Raw genomic sequence first — 15,627 nt, forward strand, 5'->3', positions numbered from 1 at the left:
CATCTCAGACTTTTTTTTCGCCTTCATACAAAGAATACTTTCTTGTTCTAGTTTTACTCCAGACAAAAAAGAAAGTTTATAAAAATTGTAAAATTGTAAAAATTGCAAAAATCGCAAACTTGCAAAAATCTCAAAAATTATAAAAAAAAATTCACAAAATTAAAAATTTTGGTTCGTTTTCATAACTCGTGTTACACAATATCTGCCTAGTTGTCAGTCCGAATTTTTTTTTTTTTTTTATCAACTCCGTGAGGCGCGACAATTTGTCTTACCGCGCGAGTGTGTGTGTTTGTGCGAGTGTATTTATGTGTATGTGTAGCATTTTGTCTTTCCCTCATTTTAGCTCTTTTTTACTTTACTTCATTCCTGCGTGCAGAAGGAAGGGAGACTAGTGAGGAAAGTCTGGGCCGAAGTAGTGAATCAGCGTGTGGTCATCCAAAATTGATATTACAAGTCAGCAAGAGAAAAAAAGCATTATAGTGACTTCACGATGCAAGGGGAGGGATGGATAACTACGAGTCCCCCTCAGAAGTTTTAAAGAAAAAGGGAAGAATAGAAGAAAAAGAAAGAGAAAGAGAAAGAGGAAAAGAAAGAGGAAATGAGAAAAAAGACAAATTGAAATTTATCGACATTTTTAACGAGAGTAATAATGATGAAGAAGAGGATGAGGAAAATATCGTTAATGTTTTAACAAAAAAAAAAATAATTCATGCTAAAAGAAAAGGAAAAAGCAAAAATTTATCCCTTTTTGAAGGAATACAAAATGTACATAGTACAGATTTGGTTAATTCCAATTTTGGAAGTTGTAATGTGCCTAATTCAGGCACCATTCATTGTAAGCTTAGTACAGAAAAAAATTCAACAGGGTTTAATGAAAACTATCGAATTCGAAATATTTTGAATAATTTTGAAAAGGATGATGTATATAGCAATGCATACTTGATTAATGAAATTTATAGACTGAAAGCAGAAATGGAAGAATCGAAACAAAAAGAATATAAAACCAATGAGGAAACAAAAATAATAAAAGAAAAAAATGATATTCTCAGTAAAAGCATTAATGACATGAAAAATGAAATGGAAAAACTTCAAAATATTTATGATGAAGAAATTGTGAAAATCAAGGAATCTTATGATAGACGGGTTTTAGTTATACAGTCTGAGTTGGATGAAAGGGAAAATTATTTTAAAAAAAAAATTGATGCGTATCAAGAAGAATTCGATACTCAACTGAGGGATTACAAAAGTAAATACTATGATGAAAAAAAAAAAACTCAAGAAAAGGAAAAACTCATCGAAGAGGCTGCAAACGAGCGAGAGAAAATCATTGTAGAAGCTTCAAACGAGCGACAGAAAATTATCGAAGAGGCTGCAAACGAGAGACAGAAAATTATCGAAGAGGCTGCAAACGAGAGACAGAAAATTATCGAAGAGGCTGCAAACGAGAGGGAAAAACTCATCCAAGTACACAAGGCAGAACTAGGAGAATGTCAAAGCAAAATAACCAAGATGAAGGAACGGGAAAATGAACTAACTATCTTACTAAACGAAGAAAAAGAAAAATATATACAAATAAAAATGGAGACAGAAAAATATGAAAAGGAGATACTCACGCTGAATGAAATAATAAATAAAAAAAATGACAATATTAAAAATATGGTTAATGATATTTTATTAGTAAAAAATGTTTATGATGATCTAGCAAAGGAAAAAGAACTAAACGAAGTCAGCAAGAAGAATCTTTTTAAAAAAATAGATGAATATGAAAAAGATTTGTTATATTTGAAAAATAACATAGAAGGATACAGACTTAATAATGACAAGTTGAGAAAGTCAAATCAGGATCTTAGTGAAAATATTCGCAAAATGGAGCATCAAATTAATAGTCTAAAAAATGAAAACGATTTTTTAAAAAAAGAAAATTCTGTTTTTAACAAAAATTTTTTAAATGCAAAAGAAGGAAATAAAGGTGTGCATATAGAGTATTATTCCGATTCTACAGATGCAAAGGATGAGTCACACGCAGGGTGCAGTTCATCCAGTGTTGCTAGTAGTCTGGAAAGGGACACTTTGGAAAGGCATAATTTGGAAAGAAATACTTTGGAAAGGGACACTTTGGAAAGACACAATTTGGAAAGAAACAATTCGTGCAAACTGCATAAAGTTACGACCCATCCCAGGGAAATAACTCAAGATAAAGAAGATAACGAAGAAGGTAAGGTAAAAGGTGCAAGAGAAACGAGCAGCACTGGTGAAGGAAAATACACAAAGAGAAAGAAAAAAACCAACTCCAAAAAAAAAATTAACTTAAAGAAAAAAAAGGGAAAAAATTTCGTAAAAGCAGTAAGCAACAGGGAGAAAATTTTAACTACCAATTGGGATTCTAAAAATAATAGTCCAGATGACAGTGATAAGGAAAGCGATGATACCACGGAAGAGGAAAATCCTAATGTTGAAGAAAAGTACGCCCTTAATGTATTCGAAGGCAGTGGAAGCAAACTAAAATGCATAACAGAGGAGAAAAGAAGTAGCAGTAAGGACAGACGAAAAAATACGGAAGATTATGAAAAAGTAGATGAGGAAGACTATCTTAACAATCTTGAGTATGATCAGGAGAATAAGAAACCATACTATTTGGAAAAAAAAGAAATACACATTTCTGATGTAAGACAAGACATTGTCAATTTAGCTAGGGATAATATGGATATTAAAACTTATGGATCAGGTTACAATGAGGTGCCAATTTCTAACCGATTTCAACACATTAGTAACTTTTTAGAAAAAAGCAGAATTGGTGAGAAGAAGAAAAAAAAAAAAATGAAAAAAAATGAAAAAATTACATGCAATTTGAATTCGACCAATTTGTTTAATAAAGAGTTACGTAGCAATAAATATTTATATGACTTAAATTTATATAGCTTGAAAAAGTATAACATATTCAGCTTCAGTAATAGTGTAATACCACTAAACAAAACATACAATATGACCAGTATATTGAATAAGAAACCTAGTTTGTCAGATGATGTTCCAAATTTCGATTTTGGAATTAACTCAACCAATAGTTGGACAGCAAGGACTGAAAGATGCATTCCTGTGATAAAAGATTCTTCTTCTGGCATTGCAAAAGGTGAGGAAGATGAAAATAATCACGAAATTGTTAGTAGGGGAGAATTACCTATATCTAGCTCAATTCTGAATGGATGTGAAAATATAAAAAGGAGCAAGGAAATTGGAATCTATACAAATATTTCGCAGAAAAGTGAAAAATACACAAAAGAAGGAGTAACAAAGGGAAATCACACAAATGATGACATGGAAAAAAACAAAACGATTGACTACTTCTTAGCCAATATACAAAGCGAAAAGATAGAAAAGATAAATTCTAACGAAATTGTGATGAAGAGGGAAAAAAATAACCTGAAAGAATTACTTAATAGACACGGTTCTCATAACAGCACTTGGGAAATGAGGAAGGAGCAGGTGTTGCACACATTGTTGAGAGGTTCTGATTTTCCACGTAATTTCTTGGTTAAAGGGAGTGAGTATGAGGAATACAGTGATATAAACCAGGGATGTGCAAAGAGAATGGAAGTGGAATTTAGTCATAAAAATGGAAATGGATATGGATATGAGAATGGAAATGGATATGCGAATGGATATGAGAATGGAAATGGATATGCGAATGGATATGAGAATGAAAGCGATGTATGTGATGACGATGCGAATAAACTCATCTGCGAGGGTGATAAGAGTCACCTCCCGTCTGAACGTTTGGAAAATCTGAAGAGCCACACTGATATCCGGTCTTACCTACTTACTAAATGCAGAAGCAAAAGTAATATATACGGCTTGTTTATCATTAACGAACGATTGAAGAGTATATACAAAAATATCGAAAGCAAGAGAAAATCAACTAGTAATTTTCCCGTGAATTTGTCAAGAATTGAGAATGAAAAAAAATTTAGTAACTCCTTTAACATTGTAGAAACGGGAAATTTAATTCATGAAATTAAGGGACATACTCCTATGCTACCTTCTCCTGGGTTTAGAAAAGTTCTAAATGAAATGACCTTCAATGCTGAGGATGAAAAGAACTCGAAGGAATTTCATATTAATATACAAAATAGATATACTAAACAGGGTGTAACAAATGACGTAGAAAAACATAATAATTTCATATCAGAAATTAATTGCTCTTATCTGATGGGTAATGATAGTAACAAATACGTAGAAATTGAGGAAGAATCATTACCCAATGGTAGTAAAAAAAATGGAAAAAATAATTTTTTTAAAATTTCAAAACGTATGAACAAATCAGGTAAAAAGTGGGAAAATAGTTACTCCAATTTGGAAAATAATGAATTAAATCATTTTTTAAAAAGAAAAAATGACACAGGAAATGTTAGTTCTTTTTCAGTTTTTTCTGATAAAAATCAGTCATCCAATGTATCCAATGTGGAACGTGCTTCACCATTTGATTCTTATTGTATGGGGAAAGAAAAGGCACAAATTGTGACAAAAGAAAGGGAGGAAGAAAATGCACAAATTGTGACAAAAGAAAAGGAGGAAGAAAATGTACATTTGCATGAACGAGAAAAAGCTGGTTATGTTGAAAGAAATTCTCTTTATAAAGAGGGAACCGAAAAAAATGTTTCGTTTGTAAACATGAAAAGGGAAATCTTTCAGGAAGAAGCAGATCTAATTGTTAATAAAACTTTGAATGTGCATTTAGGGTGTGATAACAGTTTTCCACATCTGCCGAGTCAACAGAATCGGGAAAAACATGCCAAATGGATGGAAATTAAGAAAAGTATAATGAATGGTGGCTCATTACAAATAAATAAAAAGAGAGAAGCGGGAGAAAAAGATGAAGAAAATGATGAAGAAAATGATGAAGAAAATGATGAAGAAAACGATGAAGTAAAAGAAGAACAACAGGACGAAGCTGAAGGAAGCGAGAGATTCGACTTAAATTCTATATTTAATTCCAATTTTAACAATTTTTTATTGTCTTATAAGAGTAAGAAAAGAGATTTCGTTGGTGTTCGCTCTTCCAATGTTTCTTCTCCGTCTTCTCCCACTTCTCCGACTTTTCCCACTTCTCCGACTTCTCCCGCTTCTCCGACTTCTCCCACTTCTCCGACTTTTCCCACTTCTCCGACTTCTCCCACTTCTCCGACTTCTCCGACTTCTCCCACTAAGAGTAGAAACTTGGAACTTTTGAAGAAAAAAGAAAGTACCTCCTCCTATGTTAAACCATATGTGAAAAATTTCATGAATAGGACAAAGGAAAATTCAAACTTTGAAAATTACATAAACCGGTTGAAGAAACAGAGAGATAAAAGAGGAAAGGGTAGATACAAAAATGTCGTGTATGCTAATCATTTGGATATATGGGATAAGCATTTTCATTCCACAAATATACATACTACAAGTAATAGCAGAAAATTGGATAAAATGACAACAAGAGAAAACTGCTTAAAGTCAGAATCTCCAAAAAATAGTAATGCACATTACTATGACAAGATGCCTATTCATAAAATTATAAATTTTGGTAATATTCAGAAGAATGAAAATTTAAAGGATGGGAATATGAAAGAGAGTGAGAAGTTTCTATTTAATAGCAACACTATAGTGTCGAATGATGCCAAGGAACACTTGATGAAATATGACAATATTGTAAAGAGACAAATAACAAATGCACATTTCATCAATTTAATTAAAAATAGAAATCAAAGGAATACATGTGTGCACAAAGATAAGATAAATTCTTGCTCAAGTTCAACCAGTCGAAACAGTAGTGTATCAAATAAAAGTGAAAAAATAAAATGGAAATCCTTGCAAAGGCTCGAAGAATTTTCAGATACTAATATTTCAATGGATAGATCTAGTGGGGAGAAAAAAAAAAAAAAAAAAAAAAAAATGCTTATTCACGTAGAATGAAGTGATACTTTCATATGGATGAAATTTCTTACTTGAGTTTTTAACCTTGGGAAATATTTCTAATTTTTGTTGTATTTCCAAGTGTTTTTTTTTTTTTTTTTTTTTTTTTTTTTCTTCCATTTATTTTGTTCTCCTTATTTGTGGTAATATCCAAACATTGAAACGTAGAAGAATCGTTGGGGTAAATTTGGCTTACCATTTTGAGCAAATATTTGCCTAAACGTTAAGATAAAAAGTTTCAACATTTGAACTTCTTTTCTTTTCATTTCCTTTTTTTTTTTATTTTGTACATGTTTCATCCTAATATTTCATTATTTTCTCGCCACATTATATATATGTCTAATTTGAATTACACACATTATAACATTTTTTTTTTTTTTTTTTTTTTTTCATTTTTTAAAAGGAGTCCACACCTAATGACGTTCATGGGACTACATTTTTTTTTTTTTCGTCATTCATATCAAATTGTGCAAAAAAAAAAAAAAAAAAAAAATAGAACTGCACTTTTTTGTTCTTCATATATCCAGAATGATTTACTTACGTTTTACTGGATTGATGCCAATTCCGTCTTTTTTTTTCTTTTTTTTTTTTCCCTTATATTTTTCCAATTTTGAAAATGATTGACTCAGAGATATGCAGGATAAAATCAGAGAAAAAAGTTATCCTTCACGATTTGTGAGAACAGAAGTGGAGCCAGTGCTGAAAAGGGGGTGATGATGAGGGAGGAAAGAAAAAAAAAAAAAAAAAAAAAAAAAAAAAATTAATCATTTCAACTGAATATGGTAAAAAAAACGTTTCATGGAAATGTTACAAAATGGGCTACTTTTAAATCATTACTCATTGATACCATATTTGCACTTGTACAAGGAGAATGAAAAGGCCAAAGAATTTAACACGTTAAAAAGAAAAGATGTTGAGATGCCTATATTTTCGTATGTACACATGTTCATATTCTGTGTAACTGATTTTTGAATTAACAAAATGGCATTGATAATACAATTTGTGTAAATACTCCTGAATATGTCTTTAGCAGCAAAAAGGTAGTTCTTCATGGTGTACTCCTTAGCATTAATATTATGCAAAACAAATGAGAAGAAGAATGTGTAAATAATTGTATTTTCAAAATATTTCAAATAAATTTTGTTCATAATATTACTACTGTTATTCTTCTTAAGAGTCATACCACTTGTTTCTATATAAAAAGAACAATTAATTTTGTCAAAATAATTTTGAAACAAAATAAGACATTCTTGTTTATTATAATTTTCATTACTTTTTTTTATGGTGTAATAAAAATTCCACATGGATTTATCATCCTCTATTCTGTCTTTTTTTTGCAAAATTAAATATTGAATAATGGGCATATATGAACTTTTTTTTTTTTCCATTTCATCCTCTGATATACTCAACTTCATTTTATCTGATCTCTTTGTGTACATTTCGATAAATTCTTTTTCATTTTCATATATTTCTGAAATATTTTTTTCATTTTTAGCAATTTTTAACAATAAGTAGGATATAATGTCTTCCCTTTGATCAAGATTATGAAACAAGTTGGGGTTATTCACAAGTTCCTGAATATAATCATACGGTAGGGATAAATTGTTATCAGAATATTTTATATAATAAAACAAAATACTGGAAAAAATTTTTTTTTTTGTATATTCTAAATTTTTTCCCTTTTGTAATTCTTCAAATATATATTTTATCAAATTTAAATGTTCCACGTAATTTTCTCTTATAATTTCGGCATAAGCATTTTTATTTTTGTAAAATATTTCCAGTAGACCCAACAATGCATTTTCCTTAAAGGAATATTCTTCATCTTGGATATTTTTTACCAATTTGTTAAAAAATTTATTTTTTAAATATATGGGAAGATTATTAACCCCCATAGAACTAATAAATTCGTTTAACGCGACATGGTCTATAATTCCTATATCCATATTATCGTAGTAGTCTTTTTCATTCTTAACGAAATAATTGGAAAGTGTAAATATGAACATGGTCATATTAATTAAGCTTACACCAAGAAATATATTTTTAAATTTCACTTCTTTTTCTCTTCGGATAACGGTTTTAATCATATCATACTCTGCATTTTTATTTCTCTGTGCAAAATTCTTAACGTTCTTTTTAAAAACTGAAAAAAGCGTCCGGCATGAATTTTGCATTCCCTTGTTCATACTTTCATCAATTTTTAAGAACTTCTCATTGCTCTGTTTTTTTTTTTTTTTTCTTATAGTTCATCTTAGCATTTTTCTCTCAAATGGGTTGTTGCAAACACATTTCCCGACTTTATAGATTGTTCAACATAACTGTATAAATAAATTCGGCTTTCCTTTTTCAATTCCGCTGCATTTTTTTTTTTTTTTTTTTCAACTTAACTCTTAAAGGTAAGTACATGTCCTCCAAATGTCATTGCAAGCAAAGGTGTAAAGAAAAAAAAAAAAAAAAAAATTCGCAACAGTATAGTGACAAATTTTATGGATAAAAGAAAAAAGATTAATCTCATGAAATGTTTTTAACTCCTTTAGAATTAGAAAATTGGTAAGCTTTTTAACGAGCTTAAATAATGCTTATTTATAAAATTTAATACATGTACAAATTCAGCAATGTTATACATAAGAAAACAAAAGCATATGGTGTAGTAATCCTCCGTCGTGCTACATATTTTGCGTAAGTATTCAAACAATAATGTTACAATGTATGGTGTTTTCCCAAGTCAACTGAAAAGTATGAATATTCTCATCAAATATATGTACACTGTTAAAGCTCACTTCAGTATTTATAATGAATATCTAAATGCATACAGAAAAAAAATTAATCGAATTCCTTTTTATATAAGGAGAACAGGTATGTTCTTTAAATAAGGTGGAAGACATTATTTTCAGTTTATTAAAAAAAAAAAAAAAAAAAACGAAAAACACACACATGGACAGAGGCACATGGAATTAATTTTTTTTTTTTTTTTTTTTTTTTTTTTTCCACATTTAACAGCGTCGGACAATTTACCCGTTTTTCTCAAGTACAAGAATAACAAAAATCTCGTCGTGACCGTCATACGAAAAATAAAAGGAAACAAGGAGGTAAATGAAATAGATTGACTCCTCTAATCTCGTCTTTTGCGAGTAACCTTCAGGGGCATATCCTAACAAAAAAGTGTTCGCGTTCAAACTAATGTTTAAGTGAAAATTTCGATAAGCGTTCTCGTCGTGTGTATACAGGATGCCTTGAGATAACGCACCTATATGAGGAAAAGACAGGCACCTACATTCAGTGCTAATGACAAAATGACTATTGTGAAATATTTCGTGTGTATACTAATAGTAACATGGATGATTGGTATTCGAACTTATTTGTTACTTATAAATAATTATTCCTATTTGCATACAACCTACTTAAATGATTTCTTCCACTTTTTTTTTTTTTTTTTTTTTCGAAACGAACATTCATGGTTGAAATATTTTGAAAAGGGAAATTGAGTCCATTTGCAACACTAATGTTATAGAGAAAACAGACTGTTGGTTGATCAAGGGAAACCATAAGAAGAAAATAAAAGACGTAATATATAAAATATAATTTTATGCATAAATGTTTGATCATTTCATAGTGTCATTAATTTTTGTTCACACAGTTCCCATGTCCGTGTTTATTAAAAAGTTATGGGAGAAAGAAAGTTTGCTTTGATAATGTGATATTTTTCCCTACATATGAACTTGTTAACTCCGTTTTATTTTACTTTATTTTATTCTACTTTATTTTATTCTACTTTATTTTACTTTATTTTATTCTACTTTATTTTACTTTATTTATTTTACTTTATTTTATTCTACTTTATTTTACTTTATTTTATTCTACTTTATTTTACTTTATTTATTTTACTTTATTCTATTTTGTTTTATTTTTCTCTTCCCTTTTTTTACAGTACTTTAAATATATTGGCTACTGACAGTGGACTATTTCACAAAAGAGAAAAGAAGTTTTTCAAATGGAATTCCGATTTCCTACATATTAGATCATTTTAAAACAGTTCAGATTAATTTACGGTTCCACTTAATTTTTCCATTAATCTTGTTATATATTTGGACATTCACTTTTCAAATTTTGTGTGTCCGCTTGAAAAGGCCAAAAAATTGCACACATATTTATGCACAGGTTACATATATGAACACACACAAGAATACGTGCATAGTTATGCATATGAACACACACATTAATACTTACATAGTTATACTTATATACATACTCTACATTCACACACATACGAACACTAATGAGAATCCTTTTTACCTGACATGTTCATAATTTTTTTTTCTCTTTTTTCTTCTTTTTTTTTTTTTTTTTTTTTTTTTTTTTAAAAACGCTTGAATTTTCAGGAAAAAAGAAAAAAAAATTATCGCACTTTCTGTACTAGGCAAAGGTATACCATATGCACGCTTACATAAAAAAAAAAAAAAAAAAAAAAAAAAAGGGGAAGAAAAATAAAGTAAAAATAAAAAAAAGGAGAGTGGAAAAAAAAAAAAAATATATAAATCCCATAAATGTTACCCAAAAGAGTTCATAAATTTATGTAAAAAGTTTTATATGGATAACATAGTACATATATTTTTATGTACATTCATGCATAAATTTATTCATTCACCCATTCTCATATGCTTATGCACTTCTTTACCTGAAAAGCACTAAACGCAGTTTCATTTGTACTAAAATGCGAACAAATGAAACTGAAATGAAGTAAAAACATTTAGGATAACAGAAGAAAGAAGAAAAAATGAATTTCAGCAAGATATGTTTCTCCAAAGTTGGTGAAGTATTAAAAAATGGAAACAGTGGAGTGAACATACAACAAGGAGCAAATAATTTGATTCATGGGAAGAAATTAATTTATATTAGTAAACCAACCCATGGAGGTTTTATATATTGGAAATGTAGAGAATTGATACATACACTAAAAAAGAAAACAAAAAGGTGTACAAGGTATTTGGATATTAATCATGATTTCTCAAGAGCAGCTTTAGTAGGTGTACCCAAGACAAGCTATGATCCAAAAAATAATATTTTCTATATTCAAATGGATAATGAAGAATGGGCAGGTAATTTTTGTTAAAAATTGTTCTTTTTACAAATTGGAATTATTAGTCACTATTTTAAAAAAAAAAATTGTAAAATTGGGGAATAGAAAAAAAAAAAAAAAAAAAAAAAAAAAAAAAAAAAAAACCATGCTATTTACATCAGCCCGCGTTTTCCCATAATGTTAAACATTTAGTTTCCACGTATTCTCACCATTTAGAATAAAAATTTCGAGAGAATGTATGAATGAAAAATTGAAATTTTTTTTTTTATGAAAAGAAATGCTCGATTTTGACAAGGCAGATGTGGTAGACAAAAACATCTGTATTACATGATAAACGAAAATCACCATTTGTTTTTCATTTCTGTTGAATTCATAACTTTGAGAAATGCAAAATAATAGACACATTAGAGTTTTCCTTTCCAGTTTGCATTAATCAATTCTTTGAATATAACAGGGGGCGCTGATGTGTGATATTCTCTTATTCTCATCCATCCTTGTCACGTGTATCACCAAAACGCAATTATGAAACTTTATATTTCATTTTTAGGCATTGGGAGCAAGATGATGTTAAACATATCGATGAATATTTTGTTTTACCTTCATATATCTTTCTGGATTTATTTCATATACTATAGGATGTTGGTAAATAACAAAACAAATGTTTTTAGCAAATGGAAGACTAACGAATAAGTAGATGTGACTTATTACCATGTTATGAGAATATGTGCACATGTGTGTATGAAGTTTTTTTTTTTTTTTTTTTTTTACGGTATTTTGGGATAAACTTATATTTTAGACTAATTATGTTATGTCGCTTTTGTTACACTATCCCTCTTTTTCTGGTAATTTAAATGAATGTACTAAGGGCAGATAAGTGTATAATGTACATTAGTGTGAATTTCCATATTTGTTGAACTACCATTTATTGCTGCTTCCCCTTTTTTTTGTGGAAGTTTTTTTTTTTTTTTTCCCCATTTTTTTGTTTGATAACGTAAGTCGAGAAAAATAACAAATACGCAAATCTTTTAAGAACATTTCAAAATGAATTCTGTTAAGGTAGTTATATATATGTATAGTCCTAGACACACGTACAAATGTTCAAATAATATGTATGAATGGCGGGGAGAGGAGGGGGTCTTATACCTTTGGAGATATAAAAGGTGACAATACTTGTAGTGAATTAAAAGAAAAGGTATGGTAGCCTCTTAACAAGCATATAACTCCAACAATGTATGCGCTATTGTGCTTTTTTTTTTTTTTTTTTTTTTTTTTTTTTTTTTCCTAGTATTTTCACGTTTCTTATTTCCCTTTTAAGTTCTCTCCTCTTTTAAAACTTTCCTTTTTTAAAGGAATAAGAATGGTTTCATTCATGAGTTGAGAAGCTTACAAAATGTGAAAAATTTTAAGGGTTCTAATTATATGACCTTGTAATTGCTACAGTTAGTACATATTTAGATATAAACAACTTTTTAGATATAGATACTTTTTTCAAGTGTTCGATATAGAATTTAAAATATATGTTTGTTAATATTTCTACCAAGGGACAATTAAAAATCAGGGAAATATGATTAATAACATGAAGTTTAATAAAAAAAAAAAAAAAAAAAAAATATATATATATAAACACATTCAAAGTGCATAAAATTAATACATGGGGGTATAATATGTAGGTAGAAAAAGAATTGCATTATTAAAACTAAAGCTTAAAATTATAGGGTCATATATGGCTCATGTAAAGTGGAATGATGTGTGAGGAAATAAATAATGAATAAATGGATAAATAGAAAGATAAATAAATTGATAAATAGAAAGATAAATAAATGGATAAATAGAAAGATAAATAAATGGATAAATAAATGGATACGTAAAAAGATTAATAAATAGGTTAATAAATAGATAAATGAATAAATAAATAGATAAATAAATCCACGAATAAATAGATAAATGTGTACACATCTTGTAAAGCATATGTATGATACATATATATACATATATTTGTTATAAAAGGGAAATATATATACGTCTGCGTGCATGCGTGCATATGTAGACGCACATATTGGCTCATATATACGCATATATATATACACATATTTAGACATAAATGAGCACTTATTTAGACATATATGTGCACATATACATGTATATTGAAAAGAAGCGTTAAAAATCTGTAAAGAAGGTAAGTGATGTATGTCTTGAAACGGATGAAACGGGTTTGATAAAAATTAAACACATGCATAAGGACGTGCAACATATGTGTACACATAATATATATCTGCAGGATTCACAGACAGAGTTCAGTAATTGAACACATGTAACACCTTCACATATAATTGCATATACGAAGATATGTAAAATATGCTAAAAAGAAAATTAAAATTCATTATTTTTGACAGGTGAAATTAAAAAATTCTATAACTACATGTTGCATGGGTATATATACACATATATACGTATGCACGTGGATATATATACATATATATATATATCAGCATGTGGGGGTGGGTTTTCCATTTGAAATGATGCGTGCGATTAAGTCATGTGCGCGTAGGAGTTATGATTAAATTGCACGATAAAATGAACCCAAACTTTAAAAAAAAAATTATGAAAAATAGGATTAAAAAAGAATTTCCTAGAATGTATATGGATTGAGTTGCCTAGTATGATTGATGTATATGTCATTCGGGGGATGCATGCATTTCGTTGGTTTATCTGAATCAGTAATTGATTCCAATGGAGGTTACGACGTCACGGAAATAAAATTCCCAATTCCCTCACACCTACCCAAATCACTATCATGCGTTTTTTTTTTTTTTTTTTTTTTGTTGCACCCGTGCATAAAAATATATGCAATTTTTAGGCATGTTTATCTAAAATGTGTATACCATGCATAGATAAATATGGATAGAAAAGGGTTTTTGTCTTCAAAAATGGGAATTCTGTTTTTTTCGAAAAAATTTATCCTTTACAGCTTCGTTCACTCCATATGCAACTTCGTTCACTCCATATGCAACTTCGTTCACTCCATATGCAACTTCGTTCACTCCATATGCAACTTCGTTCACTCCATATGCAGCTTTGTTCACTCCATGTACAGCTTCATCCACTTCACAAACTGCTTTTCTTTCTTTTCCTTTTTCCTTGGCCTTCATCATTTAATGTTGTGTTAGTAGTGTCAAAATCTTCGCCGGTTTGGGTATCCATATTTGCACACATATAATCTGACATATATTCTGCTGTCTTAACAGATTTTCCACTTTTGCTTATATCTTGTAAATTATAATGAGCACCATTTTTACTATTTGCTTTAAATCGTACATTGGCATTTCTTTTTTTAATACACTCCTTGTGAATTTTTAAAGCTTCATTGTAGACCCCAAAGTCTTCAGCTAGCTGCCATAACATGGAGAGATTGAAATATGGTAAATAACTTATTGATAATGGTGGGTTTTTATTTTTCATTATAGTTTTACATTCCTCATTATATTTATAAGCCCTCCTTAACAATTTTAGCATCCTCTTCCTTCCTTCAGTTCCTAAGGTTCTACATAACCCTGGTTTTTTGTTTTCTTCATTATTTGTGTTATCACTTGCAGTTTTACTTTCATCAGAACAACTAGTACTTTTAATTTCCTTTTTTATTTTTACACTAGTGCTTCTTTTAATAGGCATAACTCCACCTTTGGACGTTACAATAATGTTACTTTCACTACTTGTAATATCTGACCTTTCCTTTTTCAAATCTGATTCATCTACTAATATATAATCAGAAATGTCATCAAAGCTACTGTGTAATTCATTAGGAAAATCTCCAACTGAAAAAAATGGAGATTCTTCATTGGATGAAATATCTGTGTTCGTTTCGAATTGTAGATCGGAATATCTCATTGTCTGTATAGACATGTTGTCCTCATTCTTTAGGTTAAGCAGTTCCATGGTGTTCCTCCAATATTTATGTGTTAAAAAAAAAAAAAAAAAAAAAGTTGCAGAATACAAGGGATTCTATGCTACAATTCTGAGTGGCAATTCTTCAAGTTTCCACGTTTTATTCGTTACTTTATTGACTTTTTTTTTTTTTTTTTTTTTTTCTGTTGCTTCTCACAAAATTTAAAGCTATTATGCAATGAATAATGAAATTTTTTTTTTTTTTTTTTGAAAAAGTATGAACAGTTAATAATTTATTTCATAAACAGCCATATATATACGTATTGCTGTTCATATATTTATTGGTTCATATATATACATATATGTGTAAAAGAATACAGGTACATAGAGTTATACATGTATGTGTACACTTGTACAACCATACAAACTCAGATATGATATACATAGGTCGTGAAAAAATAAAAAGCTACATATAAAAACTCGTTATTAATTCGTTTGGTTTTCATTAAAATTTGTAAAATTTCTCTTTAATTAGAATAAATTAAAATATGAATACATGTACACAATTAAACATTTACACACAGTAAATGGAAAATGAAATTATAAAATGAAAAGAAAAGAGTGGTGGTTAAAGTGGATTTTTGTTTATTTAAAAAAAATAAAATAAAATATGAAAAAAAAAAATTTAAATACAAAAATGTATATATTTATTTGTTTAGAGATAT

General features: G+C 29.0%; 5 protein-coding genes across 5 annotated transcripts; 3 read left to right on the top strand and 2 right to left on the bottom strand.

Annotated features, from left to right (window-relative positions):
- Positions 1–504: 504 nt before the first annotated feature.
- PGO_121690 (hypothetical protein, conserved) lies at positions 505–5,943 on the top strand (the record flags this gene model as incomplete). Its single annotated transcript, XM_028688963.1, has 1 exon — positions 505–5,943. The coding sequence occupies one exon, from the start codon at positions 505–507 to the stop codon at positions 5,941–5,943; it is 5,439 nt and encodes a 1,812-aa protein (XP_028544764.1).
- Positions 5,944–6,589: 646 nt separating this feature from the next.
- On the bottom strand, positions 6,590–8,129 carry PGO_121700 (hypothetical protein, conserved; the record flags this gene model as incomplete). The annotated part of the gene is made up of 2 exons (XM_028688964.1): positions 6,590–6,642; positions 6,791–8,129. The coding sequence occupies 2 exons, from the start codon at positions 8,127–8,129 to the stop codon at positions 6,590–6,592; spliced, it is 1,392 nt and encodes a 463-aa protein (XP_028544765.1).
- A 552-nt stretch (positions 8,130–8,681) lies between these two features.
- PGO_121710 (60S ribosomal protein, mitochondrial precursor) lies at positions 8,682–9,895 on the top strand (the record flags this gene model as incomplete). Its single annotated transcript, XM_028688965.1, has 4 exons — positions 8,682–8,799; positions 8,944–9,032; positions 9,409–9,507; positions 9,872–9,895. The coding sequence occupies 4 exons, from the start codon at positions 8,682–8,684 to the stop codon at positions 9,893–9,895; spliced, it is 330 nt and encodes a 109-aa protein (XP_028544766.1).
- Positions 9,896–10,717: 822 nt separating this feature from the next.
- PGO_121720 (hypothetical protein, conserved) lies at positions 10,718–11,710 on the top strand (the record flags this gene model as incomplete). The annotated part of the gene is made up of 2 exons (XM_028688966.1): positions 10,718–11,039; positions 11,568–11,710. The coding sequence occupies 2 exons, from the start codon at positions 10,718–10,720 to the stop codon at positions 11,708–11,710; spliced, it is 465 nt and encodes a 154-aa protein (XP_028544767.1).
- Positions 11,711–14,125: 2,415 nt separating this feature from the next.
- On the bottom strand, positions 14,126–14,953 carry PGO_121730 (hypothetical protein, conserved; the record flags this gene model as incomplete). The annotated part of the gene is made up of 1 exon (XM_028688967.1): positions 14,126–14,953. One exon carries the CDS (start codon positions 14,951–14,953, stop codon positions 14,126–14,128), a length of 828 nt encoding a protein of 275 aa, XP_028544768.1.
- Positions 14,954–15,627: the final 674 nt, after the last annotated feature.

This window comes from Plasmodium gonderi (genome assembly GCF_002157705.1).
Source record: "Plasmodium gonderi DNA, contig: Chr12, whole genome shotgun sequence".
NCBI classification, from domain to species: domain Eukaryota; phylum Apicomplexa; class Aconoidasida; order Haemosporida; family Plasmodiidae; genus Plasmodium; species Plasmodium gonderi.